The sequence below is a fragment of the Lemur catta genome, chromosome 1 (genome assembly GCF_020740605.2).
Source record: "Lemur catta isolate mLemCat1 chromosome 1, mLemCat1.pri, whole genome shotgun sequence".
Taxonomy (NCBI): domain Eukaryota; kingdom Metazoa; phylum Chordata; class Mammalia; order Primates; family Lemuridae; genus Lemur; species Lemur catta.
The window spans coordinates 138192110-138208647 of NC_059128.1; the positions used below are offsets into that span (position 1 = coordinate 138192110).

General features: G+C 34.9%; 1 protein-coding gene across 2 annotated transcripts in view; it reads left to right on the plus strand.

The window, feature by feature from the left end:
* The window catches only part of CUL2 (cullin 2), a 70475-nt gene that overhangs the window by 22666 nt on the left and 31271 nt on the right, over positions 1 to 16538 (plus strand). For both annotated transcript variants that reach the window (XM_045535664.1, XM_045535660.1), the window contains exons 4-6: positions 2971 to 3065; positions 7610 to 7715; positions 10128 to 10210. In XM_045535664.1, coding sequence (XP_045391620.1) covers positions 2971 to 3065; positions 7610 to 7715; positions 10128 to 10210 — 284 coding nt within the window. The remainder of the gene's footprint in view (positions 1 to 2970; positions 3066 to 7609; positions 7716 to 10127; positions 10211 to 16538) is intronic.

A 16538-nucleotide genomic window follows, 5' to 3' on the forward strand; every position in this document is an offset into this window, starting at 1 on the left:
AGGTGAGCCTGCAGAGAAGAGAAAGGTGATTGCAATGGAAACACCTTCAGAGAAAGGCCAATGCCATCATTCACTGGGAGAGCATTAGGCTTCAGTCGCTTGACTAGGGAACAATATTAAAAGATAAAGTGAGAATAATGGAACATGTGAAAGGCAATGCTCCAATGAAAGCATCAGTTAAGTGTAGTGGATTAATTACTGAAATGGAAAGGTTATTATTGATTTGGATAGAAAATCAAAATAATAAGATTTCTATTAGCTTAGGAATTAAAAAAGCGTCTAACTTATTACAATACATGGATATTATTATTACAGTATTACACAGCATTATTACCACATATGAGCCATTGTATTATTATTATTATTATTACCGCCATATATGCACTGTTCATCAGGGATCCGTGTTACATACAAATCTGACCTACAGTCGTTCTCAGGAAGGTATCTCATCCATAATCCAGGGATGTATTTTGCTGTAGACCATTTTTAACTTAATTTGGACTAATGAGCTTATCAGGAACTGGGTGAGGTAATTTATTGCCTGGACTAGAATTTTTTTTTTTTTTTAAATAAGCCCTACTCGGGATAGAATCTTGACTGTACTGTTTATTAGCTGTTGTGACCATGGGCAGCCCACTTAACTGTCTTATGGACTGAGCTTTAAATTTCTTTATCTATTAAATGGGAATAAAACAACACAATTTATATAAACCAATCTAACTCTGCCTGTGGCCAGGAGTACTTTTTCTTTTTTTTCTTTTTCAGATCTCACCAAGTCAGATTTTTTTTTTTGTAGATACTTTTAAAAATGGTAAGAACCCATAAGTAGGGCACAGTTGATCATGTGATATTTCCCTTAAAACATTTGAGGGAAGAGCTCTACTTTTTATAGTATATGGCATGTACATTTTAGTGTTCTAGTGTGTGCGTTTATCACCTCATGAAAGTGGTTTTGATAGCATGTACTTTAAAGTGGTCTTAAAATGTTTAATACGTTAATTTAAAGTTCTGCCATTGTAAGCTAGTGAGATTTGGTTCTACCATAATTGATAACTATGTAAGACATTTATAAACTTTTTGGTTTTGTATTTTAGGTTAAGTTGTAAGTGTGATTTAAAAAAAAATTTTTTTTTTAATTTCAGAATTTTTTAGACTTATAGAAAGTTGCAGAAATAGTGTAGCGAATTCTCATACCCTTTTCACCCAGCTTCTTAACATCTTGCATAATAATGGTAGAGTTATTAAAACTAAGAAATCAACATTGGTATAATTCTGTGATTTCAAAGTGTTATTGTGAAGCAGTTTTATGAAAGATTGCAAAACTTATATAAATTGTTACATAGTTAACAGAATTGAAGCTGTTTCATCTGTGAAAAGGAAATTTGATTTGGTTGGGGGAGGGAACTTTTTTCATTAGTATTGTGTTACCATTATAGATAATTCAGAACATACCAATTAGCAAAAAGAATAAAATAAGCACTGCTCATAACGTACCTTCAGAAATAACCACTCTTGATATTTTTGATATATCTATACTTAGGTAAATCTATTTTGGTGCATATTAATATATATATATAATTTTATGTCTTTTACATATTCTTGCTTTGTATAGACTTCTACTTTTTATTACAAAATGAAGTTGTGTTATTTACTTTCATAATCTGCTTTTTGCTTTTAATAATTATGTAATTAAGTATTCATTGTCATTAAATAGATATTTGCAATCCTGGCAGTGATTTGTAAAGTTTTTCATTATATGAAATACTGTGATTTGTTTAAATCCTCTCATATTGCTGAGCATGTAGATTCTTTCCAATTTATATAATTTGTTATTATAAACAGTACTCGGTGAACATCCTTATAGCTAAATTACTATTGTGTAACCAAGTTTTTTGTAGGGTAAATTCCTAGACATGGAATTGCTGGGTCACACACATTTTTATTGTTTTTCACATATATTAACAAGTTGTTCCCCAGGTTTATGTTTTATCCAAGCAGCAGCAGCAGCTCACAGAAGGGTGCCCTATTCCGTAGCATTATTGAGTGGTTGCTTTTTTAATTTATTTACCAACTTGATAGGCAAAAAGTGCTATTTATAGGTTATTATTATCACCCTAAGCCTTAGTTGTTAAGATTACAAGTTTAAAAGCATTTGTTTCATCAGAGAATTAATTAAATGGAGATTGAGGTCATGACTTGCTTAAGGGCATGTGGGCAATTAATGACAGAACTCAGGTAAGAGAACCTAAAATCTCCTGCATATCAGTCCAAGGGATTTTTATTGTTAGACTGTATTGCCTTTAAAAATAGACCTGAGATTTCAGTTAGATTTTCAGTTTTCAAAAAATAATAGCTTTCTATTAAGTAAATATAAAGCAACTTATTTTGGAGAACGTGGAAAAGGTATCAGTTTCCATAAATAGTCTTATGCACAAAAGTGAATAGTTTAATTTGGAATGATGATATACTTAACTCAGGGTGATCGAAAGAAATGGATTTGACTATGAAATAATGCATTTGTTGAATAGCTAGATTTAACCATTCCATAATACATATATACTTTAAAACATCATGTTGTACACGATGAATATGTACAATGTTATCTGTTAATTTTTAAAACATTTAAAAAGTAATGGATTTGAAGAAACAAGATAGAACACAATAGAGTTGTGTTCTATTTTAATCTGATCTTAATATTCTAGTCCAAAGACAGCATCAAACTATTATATTTTGTCCTTTTATCTTAGGGAGTGAAACTTTATTCTCTATTAGGGATGCTTCACTTTCATATCTAAGGCTTTCTCAGTTGTTTCGTTTTTACTAAAGATAGTTAAAATGTAATTTATAGATGTAATTTTTAATGTGTGAATTATGTAAGTTATTTTAGAACATTAATTTTGATATGGTTTATAGTTTACAATGAAAATGATTAGTGCTTTCCAAGTAAAAATATTTTTCCTCTTTATATAGAGAGTTCTGGATGCAGAAGAACAAGTACTTGTTATGTATCATAGGTATTGGGAAGAATATAGCAAGGGTGCAGACTATATGGACTGCTTATATAGGTAAGTGTGCTTTTAAGATCTTGGCAATCCAAACAGTATTGCCTGCACTCAATAATTGAAGGAATAATTTTTTAATTACCTATTTTCCATTGAAATGTGCAGAACTGAAGCATGCCCTCCGACATGGACTTTTCTCTGCTATGGGGAAAGGTCTGTCGCCTGAGTCAGGTGGGTCTGGGGGAGCCAGGCAGCGTGCGCAAAGCTGTTCTGTGACAAGCAAAACTGTATTTATTGGCGTGGCCAGTAATTCTGCCAATTGTCTGGAACCTATAGCACATGTTAAATTTTGACGGAGACACTGAAAATTTAGCTTGCGTGAAACTTAGAGGAGTAAATCTAAGCCCGTGTCCCCTCCAAATGTTCTCATTTGACTCTAGCATTCAGTATTTTATGTTTCAGGGGAATATTATTACTTAAAATACTCAGTAGTTTTGTTCATAATTCTCCATCCCCATTCTCTAGGCATATTGAGTTGCTTGCAGTTCCTAATGCTCCATGGTTCGCCCATCTTCCCGCCGTCCCTCGTGCTGTTACATCTGCTTCGATTGCTTTTCTTCCTTTCTCTGAATGACGAATTCTGACGTGTTCTTCTGATATTCCTTTCCCTAAACCTCCTGATCTGCCCACCTCCTAGTCTATTGCTTTTGTGTTAACTGCCCTCTTGTGTGTTTCCACGGCGCTCTGCTGATCCTCTCTAACCCATTCATGGAGACTGTGGACATAAGTACTCAGGTGTGTAAGGCAGACATCTGTTCACTGAAGAATAGTGGAAAAATACGGAATAGTGTCAGTAAGTACCTGGGTCCTTCAGCCTGGAACCTAGGATGTCCTCGCTTGCAATGGCTGTGGCCTTGAAGGATGCACTGGTACTTTTGCCCTGTGCATTGTGGTTGGGGCCACAGATGGGCTCCTGCTTCAGTTTCTTCTTGGGAAGAAGCTGAGGAGTTGAGCTGGGTCTCCAAGCGTTCCCTGCACAGTCACACTGTGTTTTGTTGGGGGGGCATATTGGGAGACCGAGTCCCAGTTCTCTTGACACGTCTGTCTTCCTTTGCTCCACTTGTTCAGCATCCCTAAGGTTGATGATAGAACTGGAGTCGATTCACTCTAAGCTGCCTGTGTTAGAAACTGGGGCTTGCTTTTCAATGGCCCAGTGGTTTTAATGTCTTCTTAGAAGAGCAAAATGTAACACCGGAGACCAGCAATTTCTGACAAACACAGTTTTACTGTGGCTTCAGCTTTTGTAAAAGTGTTTGCTGTGTAGGAAACATCTTGACGTTTGATTTTTTTCCATATTGACCAAGGTTAGATAATCATAAAAGAACTATAAGAATTTCATGGCTAAATTGTGAGGGAGAGTTGGGAGGATTTGAAGGGTAAGAGAGGGAGTGTATGTACATGCCTTTGCCATTACTGGGACATGTGGGCCTTTGGAATAGAGATGACAGCGAGTGTTGAGACCAGGTGCCATGCAGTGGGATTCCTCCTTAGCTGATGCATTTCAGTAAAGATTTAAATTGTTTTTCTATTCTCTCTTCCTGTTTTAGGGCATGTACAATTCGCTTTGCTCTCCTGCCCTTTTGTGTAACCAAATCATTTAATTTGGTACCATTGAAATTAGTACTATTAAATTGGTACTATTTATGAGCTTTTAGTAAATGTTGCAATATATATAATGTGTATGTTTGTGTGTGCATGTGTGTAAAACCAGGTGAGGTAGGCAGTATCTCCATTTGTACAGCTGAGGAAAGGAAGGCTCAGAGAGGTGAAATGACTTTGCTGAAGGTCACTCAGCTAATGAATCACAAGGCCAGAATTTAAACCCAAATTGGTCTGATTTCAAAGCCCATCCATTTCACCCTCTTCATTCTACTGTAGTCTTATTCCAGACACACTCTTCGACACCTAAGTAGATTCTGTTCTCATCCCTTTTCTTATACAGGCATTCCTTGTTGATGTTGTGTGTTCAGTTCCAGACCACCATAATAAACAGCAGATGCCAATAAAGCAAGCCACTGAATTGTTTTCCAGCGCAGATAAAAGTTACGTTTATACTATCCTGTAGTGTACAGTAGCATTATGTCTATAAAAACAATGTATACACCTCAGTGTAGAAACTACCTTATTGCTAACAAATGCTAACAATCATCCAAGCCTCAGTGAGTTGTCATCCTCCTATTGGCGGAGGGTCTGCCCCGATGTTGGTGGCTGCTGACTGATCAGGGTGATGGTTACTGAAGGTTGGGGTGGCTGTGGTGCTTTCTTAAAATAAGACAACAGTGAAATCTGTTGCATCAATTGACTCTTTCACAAAAGATTTCTCTGTAGCATACGATGCCGTTTGATAGCATTTTTATCCCCAGTAGAACTGCTTTAAAAATTGGAGTCAGTTCTCTTCAGTCCTGCTGCTGTTTTATCAACTAATTTTGTGTAATATTCTAAATAAATCCTTTGTTGTCATTTCAACAGTGTTTGTAGCATCTTCGCCAGGAGCAGATTGCATCTCAAGAAACCACTTTTTTGGCTCATCCATAAGAAGCAACTCCTCATCCATCCAAGTTTTCTCATGAGATTGCAGCAATTCAGTCACATCTTCAGGCTCTATTTCTAATTCTAGTTCTCTTGCTATTCCCACTACTTCTGCAGTCATTTCCACTCCTGAAGTCTTGAACTCCTCAAAATCATCCATGAGGGTTGGAATCAACTTCTTCCAAACTCCTGTTAATGTTGATATTTTGACCTCCTCCCATGAATCATGAATGTTGTTAATGGCATCTAGAATAGTGAATCCTTTCCAGAAAGTTTTCAATTTATTTCGCCCAGATCCATCAGAGGAATCACTGTCTATGGCAGCTATAGCCTTATGAAATGTATTTCTTAAATAAAAAGACTTAAAAGTTGAAATGACTCCTTGGTCCATGGGCTGCAGAATGGATGTCATATTAGCAGGCATGAAAACAATATTAATCTGTACGTCTCTATCCGAGCTCTCCGTGACCAGGTGCATCATCAATGAGCAGTAATCTTTTCAAAGGGATCTTTTTTTCTGAGCAGTAGGTCTCCATGGTGGCTGAAAATATTCAGTAAAGCATGCTGTAAACAGATGTGCTGTCCTCCAGGCATTGCTTTTACATTTCTAGAACACAGGCAGAGTAGATTCAGCATAATTCTTAAGGGCCCTAGCATTTTTGAATTGTAAACGAGCATTGGCATCACCTTAAAGTCACCAGCTGTCTTAGGCCCTAATAAGTCAGTCTGTCCTTTGAAGCCGGGCATTGACTTCTCCTCTCTAGCCAGGAAAGTCCTGGAAGGCATCTTCTAGTAGAAAGCTGTTTTGTCGACATTGAAAATCTATTTAGTGTAGCCACTTCCATGAGTGATCTTAGCTAGATCTGGGTAATTTGCTGCAGCTTCTCCATCAGCACTTGCTGCTTCATCTTTCGTTTTTATTTTATGGAGACGGCTTCTTTACTCCTTTCCTTAAACCTCATGAACCAACCTTTGCTAGCTTCCAACTTGTCTTCTGCAGCTTCCTCACCTCTCTCAGCCTTCATAGAAATGAATAGAGTTAGTGCCTTGCTAAATTTTTGTTGTCCTTGTCTTTAATTTCAGTTGTCTGTAAATGCTAAGTGGATCCTTCATTTTGGTGTAATAAACTTTGGAAAATGTATTTTTAATATACAAACTTTATAATTGTTGCCTAAATACTTTTATTGTCCATAGCAGTTTATACATTGGTAGAATCTTTCCTATGAGTTGTTTCAGGCGGTGAACACTAAAGGCATTATAGTGAAATCTATTATAGGATGGTGAAAAATGCAGTTGAACATTACAGGTCCATACATTGTATTTTATTTTAGGACTCTATATTCATCTCAGTTATTCTTAGAGTTCATCATAGTCATTAGTCTTAGAATATGTTGAAACATTTCTTTTTAATGCATTGTCCTCTGGTAGGCAAAGTCATCTTTAATCTGTCAGTTGTGCCCATATTTCTTACTATCTGTAACTGTCTATCCCATTTTCTTACCTATTGATTATGATCTTTTTTATTTAGAAATGAAAAGTTACAGTTTTTTCTGGCGATAAAATAGAGAGGACTGACTTGATTCTGATCTGTTAACCATTTTCCGTTTATTTTCGAGAGTGGATTTTATCTTGGCTTCACCAAGAAGAGTTTGGGAATTAGCAGATGATACTGTAGAAGGTCTGACTTCTGGAGAAGGGCTGCTGGGCTCTAGGGTATTGGAAATAGAGCAAAACCCTTGAGTTTTTTCAGTGAGACTGGAATAATAGGTTTTTTTTTTAATTTTTGCTACTCTAGAGGTCTTATTCTTTGTCTTTTAGGGCCTTGCAGAGAGAGATGGGCTAATAATTTCTATTTTCATTATATTTCTAATTTCTGCATCATTAGCTTTTTCTGGACTTATTACTGGACTATTCTGTAGTTAATATATAACCCTAAAAGTATTGTTTTAAGACTGCAAATTAATGGCTTTCCTGCTGATTTTGACTTAATATCCAATGATATCACATTTGTTTTTCAGGTATCTCAACACCCAGTTTATTAAAAAGAATAAATTGACAGAAGCTGACCTTCAGTATGGCTACGGTGGTGTAGATATGAATGAACCCCTTATGGAAATAGGAGAGGTAAGAAATTCCTTAAATGACTGGCAAATCATAAGTGTATTTTTATAAATTGAGATAATTTGATTCAGTGTCCTTTTTTTAAGGACACTGAGTTGACTGTCTTAAAATTATCAAGATTTAAAACATCCTAAATGTCAAGTAAATAAAACACTGTAGTGATTTCCTAAGAATCTTGAGGTAGATCAGAGGAACAGAAAAGATATGACAATTATTTTAATGATTAACTATATGATGGATGAATGACAGGGTTAATGGTTCTGCATTGTCAGAAAACTCACAAAATTGTATAGAAAAATGTTGAGACTCTTGTGGGTTTTTTTTTTTTTTTTTTACTTTTTAAGATGAATTTTTATTTCTATTTATTTTTTAAGAGACAGGGTCTCACTCTGTTGCCCAGGCTAGTGTGCAGTGGCAGGATCATAGCTCACTGTTAACCTCAAACTTTACTTAAAAAATAAAAGCAATTCAGAGTAAAACAATGAAATGTGCAGTTCAGGTAATTCATTCAAATTCTTGGAGTATGGTGCAAATTTAAATGTCGAAAATTATACAATGCATATCCTGATTGTGAAAGAAATATTCCTGTACAAGTTTGTTTATTCATTCAAAACATATTTATTCAGTCGCCATTGAGGATATACAATGGTAGACAGACAGAAAGTCCCTGTCCACAGAAAGCTTGTAAGTTCAGATAAGGGAAGCAGATGCCAAATAAGTAAAGAAATTAGTGTTAAATTGTTATGAGTATTAATGAAGGAAATATACAGCTAAGATGCAGTATTAATAGAAATTTAAGTTAGTGCAATCCTTTTAGAAAGAAATTGATCAGTGTGATTCAATACACTTCAAAATATTTAACACCTTTTACAGCAGGGGGTATAGCTCAGCAGTAGAGCATTTGACTGCAGATCAAAATATTTAGCACCTTTTGACCAAGTAATCCCATGTCTAGTAATCTATACTTGGAAAACAGTAAATATGGGGAAAAAAAGTTTAAATCTTAAGTCTTTCTTGCAATCTTTGTTAATAGGGTGACTAGGGTGAACAATCTGAATTTTCAACATTTGACAATAAAAATCATGCATAGAAAAATATATATAGTATGGTTTTGTTACAATGGCTGGCAAAGGACTCTCTTGCTTATGTGGGCTAGAAAGTAGATAAAAGAATAGCAGCACTGTTCTCAGTAGGAGAAGATTGGAAATACAAATACTTGAGCAGTCATCAGCAGTAGAATTGAAAAATAAATCATGGCATATTCATTCAACAGGGCAGCGGTCCCCAACCTTTTTGGCACCAGGGACTAGTTTCATGGAAGACAATTTTTCCACTGGGGAAGGGAGGTGGTTTCAGGATGATTCAAGCACATTACGTTTATTGTGCAGTCAAACCTCTCTGCTAATGAAAATCTGTATTTGCAGTGGTTTCTCAGCACTAGCATCACTGCCTCAGCCCCACCTTAGATCATCAGGCATTAGATTCTCATAAGGAGCTCGCAACCTAGATCCCTCGCATGTGCGGTTTATGGTTGGGTTCATGCTCCCATGAGAATCTCATGCTGCTAATCTGGCAGGAGGCAGAATTTATGCAGTGATGTGAGTGGCTGTAAATACAGATGACGCTTTGCTGACTCCAGGATTAGGGACCATAGCAATAGGGTACTATGTAGCAGTTCCCCATTATTGAGCTGTATAGCTGTATGTTTCAGTGTGGATGGGTTTCATTAACAAAATTTAATTAAACAAAAATCACACATAGAAGAATATACAATGTGATTTTGTTATCAAGGTCAGAAATGGTCAACTTGAAACTATTACAGGGGTAGAACTATAAGCACACAAATGGTTTAACACAAAATTCAGGACAGTGATAACCCGAGGGGAAAAGAGGGACATTTGGAGCAACAGTAGTGGCGAAGTTATATTTCTTAAACTGGATAGTGGATACAGGGGTGTTTCCTTTTATTATTCTTTAAACCTACTTACTCTTTTATGTTTGTATGAAATATCTCACAATTTAAAAAATCAGCCAACAGCCAAATCATGTTTTATTTGACATAAATCCTTTGTTTCTGTTACAGCTTTGGCATCTATAGGCCATCCATAGTGTTGAGCATTTAACAATCAATAAATTAAGGTTTTATAATAATCAGTTATTTCTGTAAGATTTTCAATTAATGATAAAACCGTAATTCTGGTTTTTTACAAGTCTGATATGATAATTTTCATTTTAAATTAGAATTTTATTTTCCTTTGAATTTTTAAATTTTCACTTAGTTTTCTTTAGAACTTCGAAATATTAGTTACAAATTCTTCTTTTGATGAGTATCTTTACTTTTAAAAAAATCTTGAGCAAATGTTAGAAACAAATACTAAGTAATTCAGCCTTGATGATTTTTATTTTTCCTGGCAGCTAGCATTGGATATGTGGAGGAAATTGATGGTTGAACCACTTCAGACCATCCTTATCCGAATGCTGCTCCGAGAAATCAAGAAGTGAGTGCTGACATTTAACTTTCTGAGTCTATTCTGTTTTGCTGTTTGATATGGTTTAAAAATAGTATACAGTTGCATGGCTATTGGGCCTCGTTTTATTGTAATGAGCCTCATTTTACTTCTAAATGCCAGTATTTTAAAGTTGCTTTGTAATCATCTTTTTTCTTTTTCTTTCTTTTTTTTTTTTTTTTTTTGAGGGGAGCAGATCTGGTCTTTACATATTTCCTAATATTCTTAGTAAATAAAAAGCACCTGAGGGAAGTGACTTGTTGCTTTTCAATCCTGAAACCTCACTGACCTGCCAGGCAGTGTCCTGAGGTGTTTGTACATATTCTCAGTTTAAATCCTGATAAGGATTACTTATTCAAGAAAACAGTTTCTCCTAGTTAGTTGGTTACCTCTCAGCCCCAGTATTGTAATCTATAACCTGCCTAATATTGTCAAGTAAACTTTTGGGAAAATAGCTTCCTCCTCTACCTGAGCCCAAAGTGGTTGACTGTTTATTGCTCTGCGAATACAGTTTGGGGTAAAGAAGGTTTTCCTGTGGAGTCCATAGTAGCATATTTCTGGATCAGCTCTGGCCTAGAAGATTCTTAGACTTCAGCTTTAGGGAAATGAAGGCACTATGTCAGTCATCAAATATATGTGTAATAAATTTCAGACTACTGGAACTGATGTTACGGGAATTATCTAGAGCAGTGAATAGTGTGATAATGGCCACTCCTTCTGGATCTACTTTCAAGAAGAACCAGATATGGAGTTTTTTATGTGAAGAATAATTTATCAAAGCATTGTTATTACTGTGTTATTCCCAGTAGGAAGTAGGGGGTTAAACACACATATACACACACACATGTGCACACACACACCCTGCACAAAAGAGGATAGAGGATATTTTTAAATTTAACGGTAGTACCAAATAGAAAGTAGGTAGTAGCATTTAGGAACTTGATTTAAAGAAATTGTCCCTGACCGTTTTTATGATTGCATTGTTCTCAAAGTTAGAGATGGAGAGAAAAGGCAGTAGTGAAGCAGTGAGGTTGGAACAATTTTCCTTCCTCTTTTCTCTGCTGAACTATGATTATCTAAAAAAACACTCTTGACAAGATTTATAAATTCTGATATAATTTCCTGAAAAATACTAACTTTTTTGACTTGAAATTCAGCTATTTTATAATAAAGTGTAGGGAAAATATTGTTATTCTTTCTAAATGTACTTCTATGGAATATCTCTCTTAATATAATTTTGCCCCATCCTAGTAAATTTTCTTGAAGTGTGATTGTTACCTTGCTAAAATGATTTTGATGACAAATGAAACTGTAAAAAAAAATAATAATACAATTATAGAATATTCTAGAAAAGACAAATTACCTGATCAACTTGTCTTATTTTTATTGTTATAATCAACTTCTGTTAAGGCATTTGACATGCTGTACTCATATCTCATTTATTTTTGTGTCAGCTCTGTTAGGTAGAGTTTTACATTTTACAGCCAGGGAAACTAGGGCATATTAATAATAGAAAAAGTTAAACATGGGAACTACGTGCCAAGCTGTGTGCTAAATTTTTTGCATGCATTATCCCATTTAATCCTCACAACCCGAGAAGGTTGGTGCAATTGCCATCACCATTTTACACATGGAAAAGTCAATGGTGGTGCTCTAACTGCGATAATTTGACTCCAGGTCCCATCTTCTTAATTCTAGGGATTCAAATCTGGGTTTATCTACCTCTAAATCCATTATGCCTGTCGTTTTAATCCACAGAATATTTCTTCCATTCCTGGCTCCAATACCTTTCACTTGATGAGTACAGTTTAGTTTTATAATGCTTTGAATATTCTAGTGTTTTCTCACATATTTTTAATTTGGTCTTAGGGAGGCAGCAGGTTTTATTTATAAGTAAGTAAATTGAGCTTCCACAAAGCAGAATGAATTATTGAACTTGATATATCGAAGGAAATAGACATCATGCCTTTAGACTTCCAGTTAGGGTCTTTCTGCTGCATTGCTTTAATGTCTCTTTACCCATTGTCATTTGAGCTAATATGGTCAATATCGTAATTTCCATTGCGATGGATGAGCAGCTATGGTAGATACTTTCTAATATCATCTGATCTTTATAACAGGATATGATGATGAATATTATCATAAGCTTATTTTACATGTGAGGAAAATGAGGCTTAAGAGGGTAAACAACTTACCTATCTTACATAACTAGTAAATGGCAGAACCAGAATTAGAATTTAGGTCATTTTGGTTCCCGTATCATATATTCTTAGAAATAGTTTGCTCAAGTTGCATCTCATTGCCATTTCTACTAAAAGAGACATATTTTAATGTGCATACCTACAACTTCGTTGTGGAAAGAGCTCCACTGTATGTACTAAATAGAATCTTTTCAGATCTAGCAGAACCTGTGCAAATTGATTTCCTATCAATTTATTTACGATTTCCTTTTCCCATATTCATCCCTGAGCTCCTAGATATTTTCTATAAGTCTCTAAAAAGCATTACTCTGTGCTAGTGGTTTCTCAGATCTGGCCAATGAAAATTAAGATTACACTGGGAACATTTAAAAGAGTTATCTTTCTATAAAAATATAAGTAGTATATGCTGATTATAAAAATTTTAAAATGTGCAGAAGTTTAAAGAGGAAAGTAAATAACGTTTTTTTCCCTCCCAGTACCTCAGTTCTGCTATTTAAAGGAAACAACTATTAAGGATTTATTTTCTAACAAAAATTCTCTATGAAGTTAAGATTGTATGTATATACAAATATTTGTGTGTACATACATTTATATGGAAACATGTATATATCTACACACATATTACATGTAGTATTGTACATGTACCTACATGCATACATTGGGGAGCTTTTTGAAAGCACAGATATCTGGCTCTCTACCTGTATCCACTGAATCATACTCTAGGGAGAGTAGAAACTTACATTTTTACAAAGCTCCCCAGATGTTATGTATGTATCAGTTCAGACTGGCATTAATGAAGTACTGGTCTGTACTAAATAATCATCCCTCCACTTATTTTGTAAAGCTTTCATTGGAGTGTTTCCTTTTTACCTGTGGATTTCTTTATTATACAAATATGAAGACTATATTAAAAATATTTTCTTAAAAGTTTAAACAAGAACAAATTAGTGGTTGGTGTGAGACTGTAAACTGGCAATATGAGGAAATTCCTTTATGGTGACAGAACAGTTCTGTATCTTTAATACAATGGTGGTGACATGAATCAAGACATAGAATTACATAGAACTATAGACAGAACTATATAGGCACAAACATATACAAATGTAAAAACTGGAAAAATCTTATTAAAGTCTATAGATTGTACCAATGTCAATTTCATGATTTTGATATTGTACCATGGTTATGTCAGGTGTTACCACTGGTGAAAGCCAGGTAACACAAGACTCCTCTATATTATTTTTGCAGCTTCCTGTGAGTCTACAATTATTTCAAAATTAAAATTTTTTTTTCAGTTTAAATAATGCATAAAATGTGAATGCTCATGTTGTCTTGTTTTACCTCAGACTTCCTTTCTTCTCCTGATGAGTACCTACTGAAGACAGCTGGGTTGTACCTTTATATTTGTTTATTTAAGTACAGTGGCATTCATCCCTTTTGGGAGGATCTTGGTGTTCCTTTAGCATCATGATGATGACTTGCAGAACTTCCAATATAAAAATAGTTAGGTTGAGGCCAGGTGCGGTGGCTCATGCTTGTAATTCTAGCACTTTGGGAGGCTGAGGGGGCGAGGATCGCTTGAAGCCAGGAATTTCAGACCAGCTTCAGCAACACAGTGAGACCTTTGTTTACAAAATAATAGAAAAAATGAGCCAGGCATGGTTGTACACACCTGTAGTCTTATCTGCTCAGAAGGCGGAGATGGGAGGGTCACTTGAGCCGGGAAGTTTGAGGTTGCAGTGAGCTATGATGTCGCCTTTGCACTCTAGCTGAGGCAACAGAGTGAAACCCTGTCTCAAAAACAAACAGAAAACCCTTGGTTTGCATATGCACAAAAAATTTTTGCATCATTTTGAGAAGCTTTATGGATTTCCAAGGTCAGAATTGCTGCTTTTTGATTTACTTAGTGAGCTTCTCTGTCCCCAGTCAATCAGGGAATCATTTGGCAAATTGTAATCTGAACTGTCTTCATAATTACTGTTTTGTGAATTGGTAAAAGTTTTTATATGGTCTGGAGTAATAACTGCAGGGGAAGACAGTCAGGACTTAAACGCTCTCCAAAGTTAGAAGTGTTCTTGCTGTTCTTTGGCACTTTATTCTTTCATGTAAATATTATAATAATATGTCTGTGCATATTTTTTGATTTTTCTATGTAAGCTACCATAATCTGAAAATAATGAAGTTTTCTTTCCTTCTGTGTGTAGGTTACATGTATAACATTGCCTCATTTAAGATGATGCTTCCTCTAGTGTTTTAGTATTCTTTATCAGAATATTAAAATTAACTTGAATTGGTGTTGAATTTTGTAAAAATGTCTTTTCTGTTTCTATTGAGCAATCATATGGTGGTTATCTTCTTTTTCCATTACTCTGTTAATGGGGTGAATTATATTTATGGATTTTGTGGTATTCAACTATCCTTTATAACTAGGATAAAACATAGGTTGGTCATTTTCCGTTACAGTTTTTATACATTGTTGCATTTGCTAATGCTTTATTTAGAATTTTGCATCTACGTCCGTGACTGGTATGAGTCTGTAATTACTCTTTCTTGAACTTTGTTTGGATTTGGTATCCAGCTTATCCTTGTGGTATGAATTAGTAGATGTTGCCTCTTTTTCTTTTGAGTAGAAGAGTTTGTATAAAATTGAGATTATCAGCATCTTAAATATTTAATAAAACTCCTGCAAAATCATCTGTGCCTGGGGTTTCTTTGTAAGAACATTTGTTTTTATAAGAAGATTTTTAATGTGCCTCAGTTATTTCAAGTCTTAAGACTAGTCAAACTTGCATTTCTTGAATCAGCTCAAATTAATTTTTGCAAAATTGTTGGGAAGTAGGTGTTTGTCAGTATTCTCTTGAAAAAACTTTTTATTTGAAGTCATTTTAGATTTACGGAAGAGTTACAAAGCCAGTATAAAGAATTCATGTATACCCTGCACCCAGTTTCCCAGTGTTACAATCCATGGTATGTTTATGAACATTGGTAGAATATTGTTAACTAAACTACAGAGTTTATTTGCATTTCCCTCGTTTTTCCACCAGTGTTCTCATTCTGTCCTGAGATTCAGTTCAGGTCACCTCATTGCAGTTAGCTGTCATGTCTCTTTGGTCTCTGTTCTGTGGAGTCTTTCCTTGTCTCATATGACCCTAACACTTTTAAAGAGTAGTAGTCAGGTATTTGTACATTGACTCTCAGTTTTGGTTTCTCTGATATTTTTCATTATTAGACTGAGGGTATAGGTTTTTGGGAAAAATATCAGGAGGTAATGTGCTCTTCTCATCACATCAGATCAAGGTGTAGGTGATACCAACAACTTTTTATTGGTGACAACTTTGATCATTTGGTTAATACATTGTTTTCTTTTTGATCTCCACCTGGAATAATGTCTTCCTTTCATTCATAATATTGCTTATTCACATCTTTCTTTTTTTTGATCACTTTTGGTAGATGTTTGTGTATTTTGTTGTTTGGTTTTGTTGTTTTTTCCCCAAAGAACTCTCATTAAGTCTTAGTTGATCTGCTCTGTTATATCTTTGCTTTCTCTTTCATTATTGTGTTCTTATATTTCTTTTCCTTCCTTCATCTGGGACTGTTTTTTGATTGGCCTGAAATGGGATACAGAATCCTTAGGGAGGGGGAGGCTTAAAAATTTTTTTTTCTTTTTATTTGTATATATTCATGGGGTACAAGTGCAATTTTGCTATGTTGATGGTGCATTGTGGTGAAGTCATGGCCTTCACTGTGTATCCCTCACTGGAGAAATGCGCGTTTTACCCACCAAGCAACCTCTTATCATCCACTCACTTCCTTAAAAATCTTAAACCAAATTATTTCTTACTGTAATTTGATGTTTTCACTCATAGAATTGAGGGACTGTTATACAGTAGAGGTAAACAAAAATGGAGGTTGAGGCAGGGTTTCTGATATGAACCCATACCTTTCTTTTACAGTAAATAGAATTCCTGATATTGACAAATTATTTTCTAGGTAGTAATCTCAGTTAAAGGAAATAAAGAAATTAATAATTTAGTTTGCATGTTATAGAGCTGTGTGTTAGATCTCCAGTAATAATTTTTAAAAACATTTAAGAATAATAATAAGAAATGGTAGTTGAATAG